Source organism: Macrobrachium nipponense, chromosome 21 (genome assembly GCF_015104395.2).
Source record: "Macrobrachium nipponense isolate FS-2020 chromosome 21, ASM1510439v2, whole genome shotgun sequence".
Taxonomy (NCBI): Eukaryota; Metazoa; Arthropoda; class Malacostraca; order Decapoda; family Palaemonidae; genus Macrobrachium; species Macrobrachium nipponense.
The window spans coordinates 48,383,543-48,410,522 of record NC_087212.1 but is presented as its reverse complement, the minus strand read 5'-3'; the positions used below and the strand labels follow the sequence as shown (position 1 = coordinate 48,410,522).

Sequence of the window (26,980 nt, the reverse complement as noted above, 5' to 3'; positions counted from 1 at the left end):
CGAAACAAATCCAAATTTATGTAGTTGTACAAATATATTTAAAGCTAAATCTCTACAGAGAGCTTTCGGGATTCTCTTGGATTCCCCTTTTGGAAAAGGGGAATCGAACAGATTCCCGAAAGCTCTCTGTAGAGATTTATTTTCAAATCTATTTGTACCCTTACATAACGGTGGATTTATTCCCGAAAGCGCTCTGTTGAGAGTTATTTTTAATTGTATTTGTACTCATAATTAACTGTGGATTTGTTTCTACAATACAGAATGACCACAGAAACGCAGCATCAACGCAGTAGGTTAATATGCAAGACCATTTGCTAAGTCTTTCGGTCTAGTTTCTTCTCTGCCAAAGTGGCGAATTCTAGTTCGATTTGTACCCATACATAAATGTGGATTTGTTTCTCCAATAATAGAATGACTACAAGAACACAGAATCAAAGAAATAGGTTAATATGCAAGACCATTTGTTAAGTCATTCGGTCTAGTTTTTCCTCTGCCAAAGTCGTGAATTTTAATAAGATTTTACACCCGATTTTCCAGGTGATGTTGGCCCTCGGTGGCTGGGCCTTCGGTTCCAAGCCCTTCCAGGAACTCGTAGCCAACCCATTCCGAATGAACGGCTTCGTCTACGATTCGCTCGAGTTTCTCCGAAAACACGAGTTTGATGGCCTAGATATTGACTGGGAGGTAAAGTAAAATGCATAAATGAAATAAGAATGTATGGTACTTTTAGTTTTATTTATTCCCCTCTTTTGAGATGCTTGCCAAACTTGGATTCAGTAAACGTACACACTTATCCTCACCAATAGTTTACATCATGTAAAGGGATACGTAGTATTGGATAGCTATTATGCAGAACTTATTGAATAATTCAGTCTTATTTCTGACTGAAAGTTTACAATATATTGCTGATTCAAACTTGACAATATATTAAAAATTCAAGCTTTTGCAATGTATTACTGATTCAAGCTTTACAGTGCATTATAGATTCCAGCTTTACAGTGTATTATTGAATCAAACTTTCCAATGTGTTACTGATTCAAACTTTACATTATTATTGTCAATTGATGCCAGTTGAAGAGAGTATATAAAAATCACCTTCCTTATGATATCTGTTTAAGATTTTTTGCCTTTCTTTTACTTATAGCACCCCAGAAAACATTTAAGGAAGACAGATAAAGGAGAAATGGAAAGATTAGAATTTAATCTCAGTTTCAGCATCTCAGAACGTTTGAGGAAGACATATTTCCGGTTAAAGTAGAGGAGCATTGAAAAGAGCGTATTATAACTTCCATTTCATTACCTCCTCAGTATCCTCGTGGCCCTGATGACAAGGCCAATTACGTCAATTTCCTGCGCGAGCTTCGCCTGGCTTTCGAGGGAGAGGCAAAATCCACTGGGCATTCCAGACTACTTCTCTCAGCGGCTGTTCCAGCATCCTTCGAGGCTCTTGCTGCAGGGTAGGCTCTCTCTCTCTCTCTCTCTCTCGTGTAAAACAAGATAACTATCGTGAGATCTATGAGCTGTAGACTGCTCTTCTCTCTCTCTCTCTCTCTCTCTCTCTCTCTCTCTCTCTCTCTCTCTCTCATTTGTTTAAGTTACAATTTAAGTTTTCTTACTTTTGTATGATTCTATTCGTTGTCTTTAATTAACAATTAACGTAACTTGATGCAGTTCCAGTTAGGTTATTGTAAGGTTTCAAGAACAGATATTTGAGATGTTATTTATTTTCATCACATGCAACAATAATGTATTGTCTTATAATCTTTGCATTTGATGGAACGAAAAATTTCTGGTTTTCTAATGATTATCTAATTTTCTCGTAGTTTAAAGTCTTTTGTTTCTCATTTTCAGTTACGACGTCCCCGAAATCAGCAAGTACCTGGACTACATCAACATCATGTCCTACGATTTCCACGGACAGTGGGAGAACCAAGTAGGGCACAACTCCCCTCTGCTGCCCCTGGAGACTGCCTCCTCATACCAAAAGAAACTCACTGTGGTAGGTGTTGCTTGATTTTGAATTTCCCTTTGAAAGAGTCAGAACATTAAAGGGATTTACAGCGAAAGGTTTTGGTGGGCGGGGAATAATCGTATACTTTATAAATACGTTTCTAAAATGAGAGAAAGCCCTGACGAATTCACCCTTTCAGGACTTCAGTGTCAGGGAATGGAAGAAGCAGGGTGCCCCAGCCCAGAAGATCATGGTAGGAATGCCCACTTACGGCCGCTCCTTCACCCTCGCTGACACCAGCAAATTCGACATTGGTGCCCCAGCTTCCGAAGGCGGAACCGCCGGACGCTACACTCAGGAGACTGGCTTCCTTGCTTATTACGAAGTGAGTTCTTCTGGCCTCCATCGCGTGAATTTTTAGGGCTTATCATAATTATCAAAACATGGACGTGAAGGATCCATAACTCCTTTACGATAACCCAAACCAAAGATTTTATTTTCGTTTTTAGAGAAAAGGTCATCTATGATAATAATTTCCAAGTGGTCCTTTCTTGCCCTCCTGGGGGGACAACAACAGGGAATCATTTGATAATTCCTAAACTTTTCTTTTGACAAGGTTTGTGAATTCCTGTATGAGGACAACACCACTCTGGTGTGGGACAACGAACAGCAAGTGCCGTTTGCATACATGGGCGACCAGTGGGTCGGCTTTGATGATGAGCGCTCCCTTGGTGTCAAGGTTAGTAAAAATGTTTGATTCCGTATAGACTTTTTGTTCTAAATTGAAATCTATGTAGATGTGATTTAAGTTGCTCATTTATTTATATTTTTATCGACTTATTTATTCGTTTATTAATTGTCCCTTTTCACTTTTCTCATAACTGATCTCTTGCTACTGCATTTCCTGTTATCTTCTGTAACTTCTTTCAAATGAACACCGTATTCTTTTGAAGTCTGAATTTCAAATCAGTAGCCCCTTTGGGCCGGTTCCATATGAATAGGGAATAATAATAATAATAATAATAATAATAATAATAATAATAATAATAATAATAATAATAATAATAATAATAAATCAATTACCTTTTTGTCTGGGGCTGACATTTTTGGTGACTCAATTCCATTTTGGTTTCCAGGGAGACTGGCTCAAGACTGAAGGGTTTGGAGGAGTCATGATCTGGAGCGTTGATATGGACGACTTCCGAGGAAACTGCGGCACGGGCAAATACCCTCTCATTAACTCCATTAAGGAATCTCTCCAGAACTACACCGTCGCGCAAACCTACGACGGACCTTACGAAAATACCGGAACGCTGGAGGGGAAGAGCACTAAAAAAGATCGTAAGTTGTGCCACCTATGAAAGTCGAAAAAACAAGTCACGGTTTTGAGAACAAAAATTCACATACACTAACTACATACACAAAAGTGTATATAGATTTTTAGAAAATAAATTCGTTCTCCAATTTGTGACTTTTTTGCAATTTTCAAAGTTCAAAACTATTCTGTTTTCACCACCCACGAGTATTTCCAGAAATCCTTTTATTCCATTATTTGGAATGAGAAATTTTCAGTAATGTTCTTTCATTCATATTATTTCATCAATGCTCTTTCTGCATCGACCGAGCTTTCCCCCAAAGTTCGTATTGTTGGTTTGATTATCACTTATTTTTCTTCTTCTTCTTCAGCCAACGAAGTCGTCTGCGCCGAGGCTGACGGACACATTAGTTACTACGAAGACAAAACCGACTGCACGAAGTACTACATGTGTGAAGGCGAAAGGAAACACCACATGCCCTGCCCGGTCAACCTGGTCTTCAACGTCGGACAGAACGTCTGTGATTGGCCAGAAAACGTCCCAGGATGCGAGAATGCTATCGTAGCTGCCGGCCGATGAGCATCGAGACGTTAACAATTGTTTTTCAATAAAAAAAAGTGATCGATGGGAACGTCTCTCTTGTGGGGCGCTTTGATGACAAAAAAAAAACTTTGGTTCACAAGAACAGAAGTGTACGCGCCTTGGTGCGTTGCGGTCCTTAGGCAGTGACGTTATGTGTGTGTGTGTGTGTGTGTGTGAGAGAGAGAGAGAGAGAGAGAGAGAGAGAGAGAGAGAGAGAGAGTGAGAGAGAGAGAGAGATGGTTTCTTCTCTTCTTTTGAACCTTTGTGTTTGTTTTCAAGTCAGCGCCTCAAGAGATGAACCCAATTTGAATTCATTTGTTATGCATGTTGAATGTGTGTAACTGTTTTTTTCGGGAGAGAGATCTATATTAGATAAATATATAAATGCTTGGAGGCTATGACGAACCTGAATGATTAAACACTAAAGCTGTTATACACTAGTGATAATACGTATATATATACACACATATATCATATATTTTATATTTTAGTGGAAAACAATGCAGATTTTAAAATCACGTAAATACAGTGGGAAATTCTATTTAGTAGCAGTATAATTATTTTTCTGAATTGGCGGACATTGAAAATTAGTATGATCTCTCTTTTTGAAGTCAACATGAAAACATAAGCTTCAATGTTTTTAGTATTGTTTCTTATCTTTTTCTTGCAATACAGAATTGTGATTCCAGTAAGAAGTAAGACTTCCAGTCGCATGTACGGTATATTTCCTCGGTCATCAAACATCATCTGAGTCTGTCGGTGATATTTATTCTTTTAAGTTGCTACAGTAATAGATATTGTTGATAACTGATTTTATATGACCTTCGTTTGCACAAAAAAAGAATTTAAAAAATTTCGAATGGTTTGCTTTAAAATGCTGCAGATACTATGTAATAATAATAATAATAAAAAGTTCTGAATTTAGACATGGCGGAAATCTATTGAGAATTGCCGTCTAAAATATCATAAGTATCAAGTTAGTAGAATTTACAAAAAATTGATGATATATTTTTGTCCGTAATGTTTCACAAAATAGTGGGTGAGCCTGGGTTATTTATTTAGACCACATCATGCAGATTTCCTTTCTTTGAAAAGTACACACCAAATTTAAAAAAATATAAGCAATGCTTTCATTATATTTTCATAGCCGAAAAAACTATTATGGCAACTGTGTTGAATTACTCTCTTTCATTCATGAGTTGTATTTTATATATTATTTGGAACTTTTATCTTATTTTGCTTTCAAGTCTTTTTTTCACAATTGTGCTATTCTGGCTCTCAATCTGTTAGTGCCTGAATTTTTTAGGAGTTTATATTCACATTATAATAATTGAGGAAGAACAGATGCAAGGAGTAATATTATATATATATAATTATATATATATATTATAATTATATATATATATATATTATATAATATATATATATAGATATATATATAATATATATATATAAGAGATTACTTGGCCTATCGCACGGTTGTGCAATGCTAATTAAATCAAATTTGCATCGTACTTAAATCACCCACCCGTGCATCTGTTTTTTCTCCTATATACTTTTATATGCTGTGACACTGTTTAGTGATACTGTAAAATAAATGTACATATGGTTTGTAATCTTCAAATTTTTTTCCTAGAACCTCTTATGATATTGTTTCTTTTTTTTTCTTTCGTAGTAGACCAAAGTCTTTGGTAGTAGACAGCAAAAGTTTGGGTTTGGGGTACCATATATCTGCAGTAGATTGATACGGCCTCTAGATGGACAACTGACAAAAGTTTTAAGATTGGTTTTATCGCATGTAGCACAAACAATACAGTGCCATACTTTTGCACTTTATTACCTGAAATATCCTCTTAAATGAAACATTATTCGTGATGCTTCTTTACGAGGGTGTCTAAGGCGTTACAAAGTTTCGAACAATTGAAGTTTCGAACTTTCGACTCTTCTTTGTTGCTCTTGCCAGTGTCTCGCTTAATGTAACAAATATAGAATTATTACTACTATAAGTTTTTCCAAGGATGGCTCATTTGTCAGGGTATAAAATCCTCTCTTTGTAAATGCCTTGATAGTCCTAGTAAAGATAAATATGTGATTGTTGTAAGCTGCATAGGCCTAAACTAGCATATTGTCCATAGAGAAAAGTGACTAAAGATGGCAACCTAGGGACAGGTCAACATGAATAGTGCGTGGTAAGAAGTCACTGTTTTCATTAATTAATAGTGCTTAGGTGATATGTTTTTACTTGGCAAATGTTTGTGTCAGACCAATATCATGTTACGTTGGTGAAATTATGATTTGTTTAAGTACTAGGCTACCCCCAGTAGTATTTTAAACGTTTCTGACCTTCATTATCCTAGTAGGTAGTTTGGGCGGCACTGGACACCCTCATATAGGCTAAGGTATCCCACAGTGATAGCGACCCCAGAGGGAACTGCAGTTTTTAGGTGGGGGATATCACAAAATCGGTGAAATATAAGGACTATTCAACATGACCTAATTTATGTCACTGAGTTAAGACAAATACCTAGGGTGCTGAGCCCATACCTGGCGTAGGGCAGACTTCGCCCCCACCACCCTAACTTAGAACGCTGTAAGTCATCTTACAACACACAATGCAGAGATCATACTAAAATTTGCCCTATTCTGGGTAAGGAGGGCTAGTGGATTTGGAATTTATTTTTTTGTATTCAAAAGGAACTTTGAGTATGAGCGCAATGCTGAAACTTGATTGGTGCTTTTGCCAAGAGTTTCACCAATGAAGTGGGATTTTGGAATTCAGGCTTTGCATGAAAAACCCGGATTCACTTCTCGTTCACGGCTTGTTTGGGCTAGTTGTGTAACTCTTGTCCCGTGGATTATATTTTATAGCTGCTTTGAATATTTGAGTTTTGAATGTTTCTGACAATTCACTTACAAATTAGTAGTTTAAAGATCCTGGAACCCCTTAGGTCCTACAGTTATGGGGAACAACAAAGTAGGAAGCTGGGCTTTGTGAGTGGTGGTAAATCCCAGATGGGTGAAATAACAAGGATGTATTATAACGTCACCATGAGAGACTACTAATGGCAGTAACGATTCTGATTAAGGTATGATTTACAAAATGTTTGGAATGGTAAATTTTCACTTTGGACTGTATTTGTAGTCTGCAGTTGTAAATATATTTTCCTGCTTTAGTGTGTGGTTTGAATGTTTCTGACATACATTTAGGTAGCATAGGCTAGGGCCAGCTTTAGAAATAGTGGACCCCTCATATCCTACAGTCATGATGACCACTGTGAGAACCCTGGTTTCTGGTGTGGTAAAATAAGAAAGTGTGTTATAAAACGATTTATCCCAAAGCTCCACAATACTTCCAGATGAAAATTAGACATTCCAAATATGCTAGCCATCTTGATCCCACTAGACTGTTACAAACAAAATCTACTGAAACAGATTTTTAGCACAATATAGTTTTAACTTCTATAGTTATTTGTATATATATTTATGAAGAGCTAAGGTATAAAGACCATAGTTTCTTGAGAAAATTGTAAATACAAGGGCGGTGAATAACCCTGATAGGTTCCAGGTCACCCATTGTCTTTGGAGAAGCTTGTGCCAAAGGCATATATTCACTTTTGTTTGCTACAATAGTGTTTAAGATAATGATAGCCATTTGGTGTTGGTCACCCAACACTTCCTGTTCTGTTGAACAGAGACTTGAGAGAGAAGATTGCCTAGTGATTAGATAGCTAGCCTCCTTGTGGGAATTGCACTGAACTCCCCCAACTGGAGTAGCTCTTGTTCTCGAAATGATCAAACTTTAGATGGAATTTACACCTGAGTTACTCATTCATCTTTGATGTGTGGAGTTAAAAAGGGTTCTTACCTCCCATCAGATCAATGTTCTTGAGGTGAGCCTCCATCCTTCCCCAGCTTGCTTACATGACAGGGAAGCTGATATTTCTTGGTGGCAGATCAACACCAATCATTGTTTCCTGTTGCTGGAGGAAAAAAATGGGCTAGATGGAAGGTCCCCCGCACCTCCTCGCTCAACTGCTGCTAGTTTTAATTACCTCATTACCAAGCTTCAGTGACCTGATCAAGTTTCATCAAAGGTATTCCATATAGAAGACTCAAGGTTTTTATATAGTGGAAAACGTAAATTATTTTTTAAAATTTTGCAATACTTTAAGATTTATGGTGGCCTAGATTGGGTTGGATGTAATGTCGTAGGTTATGTTATGTTCCATCTCTGTTTGTTCCTACTAGAGTGCCCCTTTTTTTTGTGTGTAAAAAGTACCATTAAATCAAACACTTCAATATACCCCTCAGGGACAAGCTTTTCCATATGTATACTGTACTGCAAAAATTAAATTATATCGTCTCAAGGTTATATTTTTTGTTGGTCTTTGAATATTTCTGTTACCATTTTCCAAGTTTTTCGTTGTTTTAATTCATTTAACTATTTTCCGATTTAATTTTTATCAAAAACTTCATTTTTCTTAGTGCATTACTGTACAGTTATTAGAACGTTTTTGGCGTTCAACATATATAAATCTTTAAAAATTTTATCATTACTGTATATGCTCACGTATCATGAGATTTTGAGAAAAATCATTTATAAACCATTTTTGTTGGTAGAAATATACGTAGGACACAAAATATGTGTGTAAGAACCGCTAGGCCTGGTTAGGCTGTAACAATGCCAGTATCCATTTGCTGAAGTCAAATAGTACAGTTGTAATGATAACAAAGATAATTTTAATGAAACTGTTGTCTCACATACTGTAGTATGTATACAGTTATATTGGATGTGTGTATTTTCATACTGTTATCACAGAATAAATGATGAAGATTGGAATCATGCACCATTTGTGTATGGTAATGTTTACATTCCTCCCTGGCTGCCTCAGAGTAAGAGCAAGTAGGACCTGTACAGGGCTGGCTTAATCTACAATGAAGGTTAACATTCTCAAAATCATCAGGGCTACATTTTTTTTTGTATATCAACAAAGCTAGATTAAAAAGTGCACCTTACCTCTATTAGTAAATGGAGTAAAATTGAACGAGATAAAGGGGCTATTTCTTTAGCTTTAGACATTGCTTTTGTGTATTCCAAAACAGTTTGCAACCTTTGTTGTTATTCAGCCACATGTACAGCTTAGAAGTTATTGGTATAATTTGTTAAGAGCTCATATTGCATGAAGGGCATATAAAATTCGATTTTACTAATACGTATGTAAGTCACCATTGCCAATTAGCAAGTTTTTATCTAGTCAACAACTGTAACACAACTCTTGATAAAGTACACTGTTTATGGAAATTAAAATCGACGAACAGACGCATTTTTTATTTTAATGGGTATGTCAGTACTAGTTGTTCTGGTGTCAGTACGTATTTTGAATGAAGTTGTGAGTGGTTGTTAATTACAATACGTAGATAGTAATAAGCTATGGGGGAAGATAAAAGTTTGTTAAATCTGATTGAGTTTAAGATTCATATTTAGCCTATCAAATATTTGCGTGTAGGTACTATCATGGGAATATATTTTCCTTCTGGGAATAGTCGTAAAGTCGATTAGTCATAAGTTGCACAGGCTGTAAGTTTTTTAGTATCTGTGTAAGAATATTCCCTGGGCAAGAAGGAACAATTGTTGAAACTGCTAAGGTGATTGACTGGTGGTAGGCAGTTGAGTGGTGATGTATTGTTCACTCTCTTTTATGTAATCCGTTTAATTTTCTTCAGCTATTGTCGAAGTTGATATGCCTCAGTTTCCTGTGCCCTGAAGATTCTCAACTGGGTTGTAAAGCTTGATATTTTTATACTGTATTGTTTTTGTCATATATAGGAGTATTACAGCGTGAGTAGAAAACTGTTGAAGCTTGGTAACAAAGTGGCTATTGGAGGCAAGCAGGAAAGTATTAGGTACGTAATACCCACTCACCTGTCAGTCACTTGTCACTTTTTTTTTGTGGCCATAGTTGAGACATTCCTGATTTGTTTCCATGAGAATACAAACCATTCCCTTTTATGAAGAAGTATCCCTAACTGTGAACTCAGTCAGTCATTGAAACCTAGTAACAAGTTGGTTAGGTGGTGGATAAGGAGGATAAGTAAGGAACACTCTTGCTCACCTATTGTCTAAACATTTTTTCTTTAGCTGTTGTTGAGTGAGGATGTCTTAATGTGCTTCTTCTGACTGCTATTGAGGATGTCTTAATGTGTGTCTTCTGACTGCCATATTGGAACTTGAAGGGTGTGAGCCTCACACAAGAAGTTACATAGGATTTCGAGTGAGTGCCTGCTTGTGGTTTGGGTAGACAACAGTATTTGTCCATTTCTGTGTATTATGTTCACAGTAGGTAAGGCTGACATGAGTCTCGCTGAGCAAATGTGGTACCCTAAGTTGATCTGCACTTCTCAGATATGAGGAATGCTGTTCACTTAGTAAAGCCAACATTTGCCACGTGCTTGGTGGATGGTGAGTTGGGTGGCTTGTTCACACTTGCTTCTCCTGAATTATATGTGATGGAGTCAGCCAGTACAACTACAGTAGTGCCTCAGGATACGAAATTAATCCATTCCGAAGCGGCCTTCATAACCTGATTTTTTCGTGTCTTGAACCACATTTTACATGTAAATTGCCTAATTCGTTCCAAGCCCTACAAAAACACCCCAGTAAATTTTATAATAAAGCTAAATTGACCAATAAACAATGAAATACAACAATTTGGACCATTCAATGCCTAACTTAAACTACATATACTACCATATGTACCTGTAAATAAAGTGTATTAGTGCACATGGTACAAGAAATACTGTATGTACATACGTATATAGTAAAATGTGGAACCTTCCCTTTCGAGTGAGGCGATCTCTGAAAGTGGCGACAGTGGAGGACAAATGGCAGAAAACATGAACACTTAACTTTACGAAACACATTAAAAAATGGCAGAAAACATTAACACTAAACTTTACAAAACACATTAACAAATGGCAGAAAACATTAACACTTAACTTTACAGAAAACTTTAAATTATATTTCTTTTTTTTTTCTTTTTTTGATTTTCACATTTTTTTCTTTTTTTGTACTTTACATTTTTTTACAAAATTTCAATTTCTGCAACACTTTCAACTTTCTGTTTTTTCATATCACTTGGATCTTCCTGTTTGCTTACTCCTACTAAAGGCCTCTTTAAAAAATAACTATCCAGGGAAGATTGCTTCTGCCAGCTTTTCACAATGTTCCTGAAACAGCTCAAGCAAACGTCATCGAACTGCGCATGCATACGACCTGTGTAAGCCTTTTCGAGGTGTCTCTTTTCTACAAATGATTGCACTTTATGAAAAGCAGCTAGAGCATCCTTAATTTCTGCCGTTGTCATTTTTTTTTTGTCTCTCGGGTGTCGACTGGACGTATTTTACGTCGACATACAAAAGTTTTTTTTTAAAAATTCGCGGAATACACTTATAGGCCTACCAGCCACTTTCTCTTGAATCACGCGCCTTGGGGGATGCTGGAGTTTCACGGATCAAGGCGTTTTTTGTTTGTTTTACATCGTTACGCAGGCGCGCAAGCGCGAATTGCTTTCTTGCCGCACTAAAAAGTATTGGTGACACATCTCGGAAATTATTTCGTCACTTTGACATAATTTTTGTACCATTTTAAATTAGCCGTTACATGAAGTATTATATATGAAAATGTGCGCATGTTTATGTAAAATACAACAAAAAAATACTCATGATTGTAGCTTTTATCAGTTTTGAGATATTTTCATATAAATAACGATAAGTGCCAAAATTTCAACCTTCGGTTAACTTTGACTCTACCGAAATGGTCGAAAAACGCAATTGTAAGCTAAAACTATTATAGTTTTAGTCAATCATTTACCTTCCTTTTGCAACAAATTGGAAGTCTCTAGCACAATATTTCGATTTATGGTGAATTTATGCAAAAACTTTTTCCTTACGTCCACGCGGTAACTCTTCCGAAAAAAATCATTCATGGGATTGTGGTAATGTTTGCACCATTTTAAAATTAGCCGTTACACAAAGTTTTATATATGGAAATATGCGCAATTTCATGCAAAATACAACTAAAAACAACCCATGGTTCTAGCTTTTATCAGTTTTGAAATATTTTCATATAAAAAAAGATAAGTGACAAATTTTCAACCTTCGTTCAACTTTGACTCTACCGAAATGGTCGAAAAACGCAATTGTAAGCTAAAACTCTTATATTCTAGTAATATTCAATCATTTACCTTCATTTTGCAACAAATTGGAAGTCTCTAGCACAATATTTTGATTTATGGTGAGATATATGAAAAAAATAACATTTTCTTTACGTCCGCGCAGTAACTCCTCCGAAAAAATCATACATGCGATTGTGGTAATGTTTGCACCATTTTAAATTAGCCGTTACGTAAAGTTTTATGTATGGAAATGTGCGCAATTTCATGTAGAATACAACGAAAAATAATTGAAGGTTGTAGCTTTTCTCATTTTCGAAATATTTGCATATAAATCACGATAAATAGAAAAAAACACGTTCGGTCAACTTTGACTCTACCGAAATGGTCGAAAAACGCAATTGTAAGCTAAAACTCTTACAGTCTAGTAATATTCAGTCATTTATCTTCATCTTCAAACAAATTCGAAGTCTCTAGCACAATATTTAGATTTATGGTGAATTAAAAAAAAAAACTTTCCTTCCCTCCGCACGCGGATTCTCCGCCACAAATCTCCGAAATGCGTACGTAGCATTCTTGGAATATTTGCTCCGTTTCATATTAGGCATTTCATAGAGTTTTATATATGAAAATGTGCGCAATTTCATGTAGAATAAAACGAAAAATATTTAAAGGTTGTAGTTTTTCTTATTTCCGAAATAATTGCATATAAAAAAACATAAAAAAATTCGACATTCGGTCAACTTTAACTCGTCAGATATGGTCAAAAACTGCAATTGTAAGCTAATACTCTTACAGTATAGTAATATTCAATAATTTGTCTTAATTTTGAAAGAAATTGGAAGTCTCTAGGACAATATTTAGATTTAAGGTGAATTTTTGAAAAAAATATTTGTTTACGTCCGCGCGTTACGAATTCATGCATTATTTTGTGATAATATTTTCTCTGTGTTGCATTTATCGTTTTACAATGTGTTATATACCAAAATGATCGCAATTTAGTGTACGTTACAACGAAAAAAAATGAACTCGTTACCTTTAACCGTTTTGCACATAGTGCGATTTGAATACAATTATATATGAAATTTTGTTTTCGCGCTATCATATATCGCATTATTTATATATGATAATGATAATTTATTTCATTTCTGATGGTTGCATACTAAACATCAGGCAATGAAAAAAAAGGAGCCAAAAATGAATTCTTAATCTTGAAAACTAAGCGCGCTGTGATTTTTTGAAAAAAAAATTTTTCAGCTTCCGCACTCACTCCGAGACCGCCTCGGCACACGGAAGACGATTTTTAATATACCCCTTCGACGTTTAAGGGCTAGAGAACTCTTCTTGAACGACATTATGTTGCATGGCCTCCAACTCCTTCAAGTCATCCGTCGTAAGCTCCTCTTGGTGCTCCTCGAGAAGGTCATTGATGTCGTCCTCGTCGACGACCAGCCCCATGGACTTGCCGAGAGCAACGATCTTGTCAAGATCTGGTTGTGAATCAGTTTCAGGATCGTCAACTGTTTCTGAATCTGCATCAGCTTCGCCCATGTCGAATCCCTCGAAGTCTCGGGCGGATACGGCATCAGGACAGAGTTTCCTCCTCGAAGAATTCAAGGTTCGCCTCGAAACATCCTGCCAAGCTTGATCGATGAGTCGGATGCATATCACGATATTGAAATGCTCCTTACAAAATTCACGCAAGGTGAGGTTTGTGGCATTGGTGATGTCGAAACATCTCTTGAAAAGATGTTTCATATACAGCTTCTTGAAGTTCGATATCACTTGCTGGTCCAAGGGCTGGAGGAGAGGGGTGGTGTTAGGCGGAAGATAAAGAACCTTGATGAAAGAATACTCCGCTAGGATATCTTCCTCGAGGCCAGGAGGGTGAGCAGAGGCATTGTCCAACAACAGCAGACATTTCAAGAGGGAGGCGCTTCTCTTCCAAGAATTTCTTCACTGTTGGGCCGAAACACAGATTTACCCACTCGGTGAACAAAAGTCTCGTTACCCAGGCTTTTGCATTAGCCCTCCATATCACTGGAAGCTTCTCCTTCAGCACTTTTTGGGCCTTGAAGGCTCGAGGAGTCTCCGATTGATAGACAAGTAGGGGCTTGACTTTACAATCCCCACTGGTGTTGGAACATAGTGCGAGCATAAGCCTGTCTTTCATAGGCTTATACCTGGGAAGCTTCTTCTCTTCCACCATGATGTACGTCCGATGAGGCATTTTTTTCCAAAAAAGGCCAGTCTCGTCACAGTTGAAGACTTGCTGAGAACTGTAACCTTCATTGATCATCATCTCGTCGAACGTCTTAATTAAGGCTTCGGCCGCTTTCGTGTCTGAGCAGGCAGCCTCCCATGCTGCACCACCAAATTGATGCCAGACCATTTCCAGAATTTTTCAAACCACCCACGAGAAACCTTGAAGTCTGGGGTTAGCGTCAATGTCCCTTCTCCTCCGTCGTCTTCGGCCAGGGCAATCAAATCACCGAAAATAGCACTGGCCTTGTGGAAGATTGCCATCTCGGTTATCGTATCGCCAGCGATTTCTTTGTCTTTTATCCATACAAGAAGCAGCCTCTCCATCTCATCATGCATGTGGCTCCTTTTATTGGACAAAATATTCATGCCCTTGGAAGGTGTAGCTGCTTTGATGGCTTCCTTCTGCTTAAGGATGGTGCCTATCGTCGACAGATTTCGGCCGTATTCCTTAGCGATCACACTCAACCACATGCCAGCCTCATACTTCTTGATTATCTCCATCTTTGTCTCCATAGAAAGCATCCTCTTCTTTCCATGAACTTCCAACTTTCTTGGGACCCATGACTAAACGTACGTAATTAAGTTACTAATTAAGTTCTCACACAACACGATAAAGTACGAAGGGAAATCACTAACACAAATTTACGTTAACAAATGAGATCGTATATGTGAATGAACGAATTACGCGTGTGTACGATAACACTGGTGCGACGAAGTGGCCGAACGACACCTTACGTAGAGAATGATGGGATAGATGCTGACCAATAGAAGAGCAGGATCTTACGGCAGTGACTAGCATCAGGAACCAATGGGAGAGTGGGAGGATGGTGGCGAGTTAAAATCGTTCTTGGTGGTCTGGCCGAATCTCGGGACTTTACAGTAACACCCTTTCGTAACCTGAATTATTTTTGTATGCAGAGGCAAAAAATTCTTCGTCTTTGCTTTCGTAACTTGAATTTTTCGTAAGTTGGGACTTTCGTATGTCGAGGTTCCACTTATCTCATTTGATGTGTGTACAATCCCCAAACTGTGTGTTTATGGACAGGGGTTGCTTGTGACAGACCTCCAACATTCTCTGTTCATGGGTATTGGGGTGCTTTGTTGTGCATAGATGTGTTGCACCCTGGTCTATTAATGGTCCACTACAGACCCTGGAGTTGTGTTTACATGATTGCAGCCCACTCTCCTGTGGCCTAAATTAGTTTGGCTTTCACTGAACAGAGGTAGCTCCATGAGATGAAGGACAGTAGCTCTGAACTCCATTTTCTGCATAGGTTATTTACAACCCTCTTACATTGACCAGTACCAGTGGTACAGACCATATGTCATAGTTCCTTGAGTGTACTATGGGTTTCTGGTAACCCTGTCACTGGGTTTTTACATCCTTCCTCCTCCCGAAGCATGCATGGTGGAGTCACCACTATTGTCCCACTCAGCATGTAAGCAGTCTACAGTTCATGTATGTATGGACAGTGGGTATTTGTTGGTTTCTCCCATTTTCTTGGACAGAATGACTGCCTGTGACTCACACTCGAGCGTCTGAAGCATGTATGGTGGTGGAACCCCCTATGCTATTGCTACCACTATCCTCTCTTTTGTTGTGTGCGTAGTCGCTGGAGAGAGTAGTTTGTGTGTATAGACAGGGTGTTCACACACTAACGTTCTTAATTGTGTGGTACCCATGAGTATTGAAATGTTGTTTGTAGAGACTGTCAAGGGATGTCAGAAATTTTCAGAGCTCCCGATGCATGCTTAAGAGGTACACGGATAGTGCAAGTGCATGTGCAGCCAAGAGTTCAGAGTATCATAACAAACCATGTCATGTGACTGGGTGGCATTCATGGATTTTCCCAGTTTCCCAAGCCACTCCTCCACAGTTTCTTGGTAATTTAGACTGATCATGCCAAGTCTGTGGAACAGGAACTACGAATTCAAGTGGTTATGAGTTAAATTCAAAATTATATAAAAGATGATTGGATTATAGACACAATTTTGATTTGATATGATGCTGCTAGGTTATATTGTTCATTCTATGGTCCGAGAGCATTCATCAGTACAGACTGGTGTTTCACCTCTTTCAAGAGATAATCCTTCTCATGCTTTTGGGATTCTGTTAAAATCTGAGGAATTTTCTCCATTCAAACCCCCACCAGCAGAGTTTGATCTCAGTGGTCTTTTGGGAAGTAACCACTGCTGCCTTTTCTGAACCTTTTTCGTTGATAGAGTATACTAGGTTCACTGAAGGGGGAGGGAAGTTGTTCTGACGTTATTTTTGCTTGCTTTTGGTGCCTTGGATCTGGAGGATAGTTTGATCCACAGATCAGGGGGTTCCCTGCTATCCAGCAAGTGCAAGCATTTGCTTTTCTCATCCTGCTCTTACTCACTGTTGAACTGTATCTCGTCCGCCTCCTCCTCGTTTTTTTTTTTTTTTTTTTTTTATCTTCCTCCCATAGGTGGTGGTGGTAGTAGTAGTAGTAGTCAAAGAAGACCTCTGAAAGGAAATTGCCTCAGATGCTACATATTTAACTTGTTCCCTTAAATCTTGAGACAAAGTTTTGTCATATTGCTGAATCGTTGGGGTTGAAGTAGACATTTTTGGTTGAAAACATCTAATGCTCGATTGTTGTTCATGCACGAGACTTCTTTTAGGACATTTGGAAAATGTATTTTTGGGTTTTTTGGATGGGGATTTATGAATTGCCCTAAAGCCTTTGATACTGATTTGGAAAAGTTTAGGATTGTACAGTATGGCAATCTGTTCCTAGGATAACCTAAAGGGGTTGTGGTGGTGGGGGTGGGGTGTGTGGGAGAGTCAAAGTTTTCTCCTAATCTCTTATTTGCTTTTCGAATGTTGGGGCATTACATAAGTTAATGTATGGGGAGCAGATGTTATTCATTTCTTTGTGTTCAAGAGCTTATATTTTCGTTTACTCTTCATTTTTCGCTGCATCGTAACCCACTTCTGAATGGAGTTAATGTTTTTGACAGCTTTCCTCCACCTTGCTTGGTCAAACACGTCCTATGTCTGTTGTCCGTCTCTCAGATCTTCTTTAACAGCCATATATTGCTAAATGAACCAAGTAAATTTCAGCTACACAGTAAGAGAAGCTAATGTTTCATTAAAAAGGAAATGTAACTGAATCAATGCACATACGACATTAAAAGTCTATAAAAGCTTCGACTGAATGGGAAAAGCCTTTCACCTATAGAGTTCTCGTCTTTTATACGCCAGCGATGACGTCCTCCCGGAACTATTGTATCTTTCATCAATTTGCTAATGGAATGATTATAGTGACTGCAGCATGAATGATGCGGCTGTCATTTAGAAGTTCGTCCTTTGTGAGGTCAGTTTCCCGACAGCGCGCAGATTTCATCAGATCTGTTAATTTGCGAACCAAATCTTGAATTCTTGGTCTTTTGTTGCTGAAGCGGCAGATGAGTCTGTGAATGGTCTGACAACCCTGTCGGAGACTGAACTTTCGTATTGGTGCACGCTTGGTACTTTTTTCACATCATCATTGATTGTAAACTAATTACATACTCTGTAAGTTGATCAAATATATTTTAAGAGACTCTCTCTCTCTCTCTCTCAATAGGACGATTGTATTGGTCAAACTGTTATAGTGGGAGTGGATGTGTACGTATAGCTTTACATTCTACCTAGCAGTTTTCATAGGTAAACATTAATTTCTCTGCATGCATGTCCAGAGAAAAATATCTACCGGGTCGTTTACATGCCGGGTATAGCTCTAAGTGCAACAAGTTATTTAAAAATTATTTAACTGGAGAGAGCACCTCAGTGGCGTGGTTGGTATGGTCTCTACCTGCCACCTCGGTGGCCGCGAGTTCGATTCTCAACCATTCCATTGAGGGGTGAGAGATGTGAATTTCCGGTGATAGAAGTTCACTCTCGACGTGGTTCGGAATTCACGTAAAGCCGTTGGTCTCGTTGCTGAATAACCACTGGATCCATGAAAAGTAAAAACATCATACAAACATAACATGAGAAAGAGAGCACTCCTCCAAGCATATTTCAAGGATACTTTGAAAAGTGGAGGCTGTGAACGAATAAGCAGGGAATTGAAATCGCTCGAGACTGCGCCTTTGAAAGTAAAAGGCTTGGTCGAGTAAGAAAGTGGATGAGAACGAAGGAGACTTCAGTGTATACTGTTCTTGGGAAAACGGTCAAAGCGGAACGTAGTATTACTATTACCTGTTGGTTACGTAATTTATCTAGAGGGAAAGTCCGGATACATTCGTGTTGCTTTGGTTATTCCTTATCCGTTGAATTTTGAATCGTGGCTCTCTAAACGAAAAGGTTTTCACGTTCAAGTTTCTGAACGTTCCGCCCTTAAGAGCAGTCCAGAAATAAACCCCAATGTAAAACTTATTCTGTCTGTCCGTCTAGCACTTGTCTCGCTAAGCGTAAATTTAAGATTCTCTATCTCTCTCTCTCTCTACAGTGCTACAGCTGACAGATTGTTTTTTTAGAGGCGATCAAATGAGAAAGGACGACCAACGGATGTTAAAAGTTTACGCGGAATCCGGTTGAGTAAATCACAGGTTAATTTCCCATACCGTCGTTGGTGTCTCGGTAAACATCCTTACCTTACATCCTTACAATTCGTTCGGGTTGCCCCAGGTGGCCCTCAGTGTGAGGCGCCTCTAATGTCTACCAGAGAGTTGCTAGTACATCTTCCGGTATATTTTGCATCTTCCAATCTTGGATGGTCTGGGATGCAGTTTAGATATTTGTCGAGCTTATTCTTAAACATCTACGCTCACTCCTGATATATTCCTCAGATGATCTGGCAACGCATTGAATAGACGCTGCATTATCGATGCTGGTGCGTAGTGGATTAATGTTCTGCGTGCTTTCCTTATTTTTCCTGGTATAGTTTTGGGCACTATTAATCTACCTCTGCTTGCTCTTTCTGATATTTTTAGTTCCATGATATTTTCTGTTATTCCTTCTATCTGTTTCCATGCCTGAATTATCATGTAGCGTTCTCTTCTCCTTTCTAGACTATATAATTTTAAGGATTGTAGTCTTTCCCAGTAGTCTAGGTCCTTAACTTCTTCTATTCTAGCTGTAAAGGACCTTTGTACACTCTCTATTTGTGCAATATCCTTTTGATAGTGTGGGTACCATATCATATTGAATAAGTCACGTGGACTACGAACATATGTTTTATAAAGCATAATCATGTGTTCAGCTTTTCTTGTTTTGAAGTGCCGTAACAACATTCCCATTTTTGCTTTACATTTTGCCAACAGAATGGCTATTTGATCATTGCATAACATGTTCCTATTCATCATCACACCAAGGTCTTTAACTGCTTCCTTATTTGTGATTGTCTCATTATTAGGTCCCTTATATGCATATAGCTTTCCTTCTCTGTCTCCATAATTTATTGATTCAAATTTATCAGAGTTAAATACCATCCTATTTACCTCTGCCCAATCATATACTTTGTTAAGGTCTCTTTGTAGAGCGTTCCTATCTTCATCACAAGTAATTTCTCTACTTATTCTTGTGTCATCAGCGAAACTACTCACTACCGAATCCTTAACATTACTGTCTATGTCTTCAATCATAATAACAAACAATATTGCAGCTAGCACCGTACCTTGCGGCACACCGGATATTACCTTGGTTTCATCCGATTTCTCATCGTTTGCAATAACTATCTGTTTTCTGTTGTGTAAAAATTCTTTTAACCATCTTCCTACTTTATCTACGATATTGTGTTTTCTAATTTTCTTTGCTAATATATTATGGTCTACTTTGTCAAAAGCTTTTGCAAAGTCCAGATAAACCACATCTGTTTCATTTCCGCTTTTCATATTTTTGAATATGTTCTCACGGTGGACTAACAGTTGGGTTTGTGTACTTTTTCCGGGTACGAAACCGTAGTTGTCATATTAAACAAATTATTTTTTATTAAATGTTTCATAATATTTTTCTTCATTACCCTTTCATACACTTTCATAATATGTGATGTTAGACTCACAGGCCTATAATTACTTGCCTCTAGTCTTGATCCACTTTTGAAAGTAGGGGTGATATATGCTAATTTGTGCTCATCGTAAATCTTGCCTGTATCTACACTTTGTCTTAATAATATTGCAAGTGGCTTTGCGATAGAATGAACTACTTTCTTTAACAAAATAGCAGGGACTCCATCCGGCCCTGCAGCAGCTCCATTTTTAATTTCATTAATTGCCTGCACAATATCAGCTTCATTAATTTCTATGTCAGCTAAATATTCACTATTTTCGTCCCTTACTTCTATATCATTATCTTCATTATCTATTCTAGGGGTGAATTCTCTCTTATATCGTTCTGCCAGTATGTTGCAAATTTCCTTTTTTTCATTCGTTAATCTCCCTTCAATTCTCAGAGGGCCTATTTCATTCTTCTTTTATTCATCTTCTTCGCATATGAGTATAATAGTTTGGGGTTTTGCTTGATATTTAATAGGGTTTTTTCTTCCAAGTCCCGTTTTTCATTTTCTTTTGATTGTATAATCTTTTGTCTGCATTTTCTATCTTACTTTTTAGTTCTATAACTTTCCATGCATTTTTTTCTTTTGCAAGACCTTTTTTCCACTTTCTGATTTTCTGGAACAAGATCCTTCTGTCTCTTGGTATGCATGAATGATGTTTACTTTTCTTCTTCGGTATATATTTATCCACTATTTTCTCCAATATTTTATATAATATCTCCGTATTTACCCTTATGTCATCACTTCACGAAAATGTTATCCCAATCTTTGTTTAATTCTTCATTAATTTCTGACCATTTTATATTTTTACTGTAGAAGTTGTATTTTTCCATATCCTTCCCACTTTTTCATTTCTTGCTTATCTCTATTTTCACTTGCTTTGGAATGAACTGTTAATTCTATGACATTATGATCTGAAATACTCGCATTATAAACTATTATTTCTTTAACATAATTCATCTCGTTCACAAATACTAGGTCTAAAGTATTTTCCTTTCTTGTTGGCAGGTGATTTATTTGTTGAATGTTGTATTCTAGTAGCATATCTAATAGCTTTTCAAATTGCCTCTTATCTTCTGCACTACTATTACTCTCTTTTTTATATGTATAAGTACAACCACAGTCTCCTATTCGTTCTTTCCATTCTACGAAAGGAAAGTTGAAGTCACCAGATAGGAGAATAGTCCAGTCCTTGTGATTTCTACATATATCATCCAATTTTTCAATTATTAAGTCAAACTCTTTAGTATTAGGAGGTCTATATATTACTATGTTCATCAATTTTTCAGATTCAAATTCTACCGCTATTAGTTCACATTCTGAGTTACTATATTTCTAATATATTTTTCCTTGTTTTTTGTCTTTCCCATATATTGCGGTTCCCCCTTGATTCCTATTTTTTCTATCTGATCTATAAGTTTGGAACCCTTTTATTTGATCATCATTCCCAGTCTCTTGGGAATACCAGGTTTCACTTATATTCATTATATCTATTTTCTTTTCATTTTGGGTTAGTTCTTCTAAGTACTCTATTTTTCTTTTTGAGTTACTCGTAACTAAACCCTGCGCATTCATCACTATGATGGTTTGCGTGTTTTCTCCTTCATTTAATATTGGTGGTAATAAGGATTTTCCCATGTCTCTTTCCTGTTCTGGTATGTTGTTCTTTTTTTCATTTCCAGAAATTCTGACATTAAAAAATCCAACTTTTCCATAATATTTGATCTTCCTTCATCATAATTATTCATTTTGTGTCTGAATCTGCAATTTTCTCCGTTTCTGCAATATCCTCTTGCATAATAAATACAGTTATTGTCTCTTGAGTAGAATTTCGGAGCTGATGCTTTGAAATTTTTTGCTGACACCTCTGCATATCTCATTGGTGGTTTGCTTTTCTCTTTTACCTGATATTCTTGATTTCTCTCTTTATTTGTTTCTTTCTTATTTTGGATTTTATTACTTGGTTGGTTATTTATTTGATTATGATTCATGGCTACAGGGTGCATATATTTGCATTTTTTGTCGAACTTACATCCTTTTCCTTCTTTTAGGTTTTTACATATTTTTGGATGCAGATCTCTGCAATCATCCCCATAGCCATCTAAGTATGCATATTTACCATATATTTCATAGTTTTGACATACCTTAGGATGTTTGTAGTAACATCTTTCTCCAAATCTGCAATTCCCTCTTTTCAAAAGGTTGCAGATTTTGTCTTTCTTGTCTATTTTTTCCTCTTTCCCGTCATTGTGTAGATCTGGGTAGAGCCTCTTCGGGATTTGCTTTTCTGTTGTCATATCGTAATTTATTTCTTCGTAGGTATGCTGCTTTATTGCCTCATATGCAGTATCAATGAGTATCTCTGCATCCATACTTTTATCTTGTTCTTTGTTTTCCTTATTTTTTTCTGTCATTTCATTTTTGTTTACTTCTCTTCCGTTTTCCTCTTCTTCTTTTTCTTCTTCCTCTTCCTCTTCTTCTTCATCCTCAACTATTTGTACATTCAATCTTGATTTAATAAACATTGTCTATCCATGATAGATATGTTGAACAAAAATTCTTGTATCTTTTCTCAAATCTTGCATTACCTCAGCACACTGTGGATGGGTCGGAATGTTGCATGCAGCACATTTTCTGATTAGGTTTTGTGGACTGGACTAATGCTATACCAAACCTTACACAGTTTGCATGCTTTTGGCATTCTTTTCCTAATGCATCAATTAGGATATTCACAAGATTCACCTTACTTTCATTTTCTTTGTAATATGTTGGTTTATGTATATTTTCTTTATGAGTCTCTTGACCACTTGGATTTTATTTGGAACTTCTTCAATTATTTTCAAGATGTTTTCATTAGATTTGTTCCAGTTTGAAGGATTATATCCTTCTAATATATCTATGAATGCTTTTGTATCTTTTTGGTTAGGACTGTTGCTGATTTCATAGATGAGAAATGCCAGTTCCCTTCCTGCTACCTCATCGTATTGCGAATCTGCCAAGCAAGCTAAATTACGCCACCTTTTCCCGCAGTTGGAACTTACTGCCATCTTGTTCTGATTTCAGTATTACACTTGTTAAACTAACTTAGAAGACGCTTTATCCTACTATTTTCACACTAATCTTATCACCGATAGTTCACGAACACTTCTAGATATTTCTCAAATTCTAGTCGTATGTTAAACTTGTGATATCTGTTGATTAATCTGACTTCACGCGGGTACGTCTCACCAAGCAAGATGGCTACTACGAGAGAGAGAGAGAGAGAGAGAGAGAGAGAGAGAGAGAGAGAGAGAGAGAGAGAGAGAGATTGGCGAAATGTCTTAGTTTGGTTACATCAAAGAAATTTTATGTTTAGACTGACTACCTGAAATTCAGGCAAACCAGGATTGAAAAATTCACCAAATAGAAGGAAGTCTCGATCGTTGAAAAATGTAAAAATAAAAAAATTGATTTTCTGTATAATCACTTCGTTCTACCACCGTAAAGAAACTGACTGTATATACATATCTAAGATTCATGGCTTTCCCTTAAATTAAAATTAGGTCTTTGTGAGCAGCTTTCAAGTTTTGAGTAATATTAAACAATGATATTACTTTTTTATGATTGTGAGAGATTATTCACTACGTGTTCTCAATATATAAGATTATATTAATTTTTATCGTTCTTTTTCATAACAATCCTGGTCTTCAATCATAAGGGCTACATCAGGCATTATTTTACTTATTGGATGTTACTTTGATACCTATGAATTCCCTGTTTCAGTATAGGACAATTTAAGCGCATATATATATATATATATATATATATATATATATATATATGTATGTGTGTGTGTGTGTGTGTGTGTGTGTATGTATATATATTTATATTTATATATTAAGCCACCAATATGGTTTATATCTCAGGAATAACTTTCAACACACGAAGGAATTCCCTTTTGGTGTAAAGTATTCCTAAGGAGTAGTGAATTCAATATTAAACGGTAATCGTGGTTTAATACTTGTGAATGTAATATTCGGGAGTGTGTTTACCCATCATTTATATTACAAATATAATATATATATATATATATATATATATATATATATATATATATATATATATAGATAATTTTTTCCTATTTTATAAAGCATCCAATATGTCTGTCAGAATAAAACTCTGGAATCAATCCTTTATCCGTGAAAATAAACTAAGTGGACAGAAGATAATTAGTTACTCTCCACTTCGTCAGTGGACAAAGAATGGATTCCAGAGTTTTACCCTGACAGACACATTAGATATTTTATAAAATGGAGTATAATATATAGTATATATATATATATATATATAATATATATATTATACATATATATATATATAATCTATATATATATGTATATATATACATATATGGTTCACACACCCCTGAATATTAAATTTCCAGGTATTAAACCACAATTGTCATTGATTCTCTCTCTCTCTCTCTCAAGGAAATCCAGTGCTGTTACAGGGGTGGACTCGGCAGTTAATACTTGACGAATGGATCTTGTTCCGTCTAAATGATTCCAATGAATCTTGCCACCCACCTGTTTGTAGCTGGCTCTATTCCTCCGGTACACTGAAGCAAACATCCTCTCGATGTTCAACTCGTAGTCGCCAAGCTGAATCCGACTCCGCAACTTGTTTCCATCGAGGTAGAAAATAGACCTGGGCGACGTGCATGAGTTAGGAAAGTTAACTGAAAGACGTGGTCTGTATAACATAATAAAACATATACAGTTTACAGTTAACAGACATTTGTATATTCTACTCACGATTACAACTTTTAGAAAAGTGAAAAAAGGTTTCTTTCTAATTTTGAGAATTACTGACATCATAATTCAGTTTAACCCAATATAGTATAATAAAAGCTATTCATAGGTTCCGCTGATTGCAGCTTTTATAAAAGTAAAACTTTCTCATTTTGATAAGCACAGGGAAAGCTTTCTTATTTTTATAAGCATATGATTTACTTAAGGCCACCCAATGGGGTAAAAAAGTGAAATAACTTTTTGATATGTTCGTGTGTCTATTTGCTCAGTGGCAGTGTTCTCTGCATGGTAGACCTCTTAAACCCCTGTCATATATTCAGATCTCAGCCAGTACGATAGTGCCTTAAGCGTTTCTTTGTTCTCAGAACAATCAACATCAATAAATCACGGTGATCTATGACAACAAATTTTAGTCTTGGGAGTATAAATAAATTTCCTTATTATTGTAATAGTTACATTCAACATCGTTTTCTTTGTTTTTGTGTACCAACGTAACATCATCATCTCCAGATAAATCAACATTGTGGCAGTACAATTCTTGATAGCAGCTGCTTGGCCTTGAATGTATGTATATACACAGACTTCACTTTTTTTTTTTTTTTTTTTGCTAGACAATGCCTAATAGCATTTCACAAAAGGAAACAAGACAACTAGTTCCTGGCTCTGATTTCTTTGACTGATCCTGTTGACAAACTTTTAGGCTTTATTTAAGCGGTAACCGGTACATAAGTAACGATCAGTCGTCTGTGTAATTATGGAAGTGTTGATCCATAATTATACAGACATGAGCAACTATGCTTCTTGGTCAGTAGGTCGATTTCCGGATTAATCTTTGGTTCATGAATCCTTACGACGTTCCTCTTGGAACAGGGTCATTGTTGGATTTAAGATTTAAATGACCACTCAGAAAGAATAAACTTTCATAAGTTTATTCTCTCGATAATAAGTGATATGTGCTAAAGAACTGGTATGGGGTTTTCAAAGGTAAGACATTAAAGAATAGACCGTAGTGTGCAACGAGTTTTATGAATGGAAGCTGTAATTAAACGACCGTCAAAAGGAATAAGGTGAAGTTTAGACACGTTTTAGATCTCCAAGAATTGTTCTTATTACTACGTATAACTTTGTTTTACTGCGTAGTCTAGCATTTGCTGTTGATACTGTTAGTGAAAGCAGCCTTAATTAAGGGATTTGGCTCTGTTGCTTATCAAATCTGATTCCTCCAGTGAGGTGCAATCATTTACTGGTGGAGTTTCTCGTCTTTTCCGAATGGGTTTCCGTGCAGTGCTCATCTTGAAAAATTAACTGTTTTGGTTATTAGCTCCCGACACATAATATTCCCATTTTCCTTTTGTGTTTGGGAAGTTGTGTTCTTGAAATTTCGCAGTGAAAGTTGCCTAATCTCTTTCTTAAATTTAGTAAATCCCTAATGCAACCCTTCATTTATTTGGCTTAAGTTTTGTGTAAGTGTTAAGTAAACAATAAGAACTGCTAGGTGCGTTTATTTGGCTTTTTATAGAAGCATGCATTTTTATATTACTTGTGAAAATGCTGATGAGATTGGCAAGTAAATCGAGAACTAAATTGACCAGAAAACTAATGGCTACGACTTGAGGTGAGCAATGGAAACCTTTTTTTTTTTTTCTGGCTTGAAATTCTTGACGCCTTATTCTTGAGGTTATTGATGAATGAAATGTATGAAAATAAAATTGTTAATAAGAATAAGAACACAACAGTGCCAGCAAGTAAACTTGATTATGGAAGATTTAAGAATTTTTTTAAAAATTCGTTTTGGAATGAAGAACTAATATAAGTAAAAGTCTTGTAATTTTAGGAATTTTAAAATGTTACTTATATTGAGGACAGTGGATTGTATGCTGCTACGGAACGATAGAGC

The 26,980-nt window shown here is 36.7% G+C and overlaps 1 protein-coding gene across 1 annotated transcript in view; it reads left to right on the top strand.

Annotated features, from left to right (window-relative positions):
- The window catches only part of LOC135198018 (probable chitinase 10), a 156,136-nt gene extending 152,214 nt beyond the window's left edge, over positions 1 to 3,922 (top strand). The window contains exons 13-19 of the mRNA XM_064225371.1: positions 538 to 684; positions 1,309 to 1,457; positions 1,852 to 1,999; positions 2,151 to 2,336; positions 2,568 to 2,690; positions 3,088 to 3,292; positions 3,638 to 3,922. Of these exons, the coding sequence (XP_064081441.1) occupies positions 538 to 684; positions 1,309 to 1,457; positions 1,852 to 1,999; positions 2,151 to 2,336; positions 2,568 to 2,690; positions 3,088 to 3,292; positions 3,638 to 3,846 (1,167 nt within the window). The 3' untranslated portion in view covers positions 3,847 to 3,922. The remainder of the gene's footprint in view (positions 1 to 537; positions 685 to 1,308; positions 1,458 to 1,851; positions 2,000 to 2,150; positions 2,337 to 2,567; positions 2,691 to 3,087; positions 3,293 to 3,637) is intronic.
- Positions 3,923 to 26,980: the final 23,058 nt, after the last annotated feature.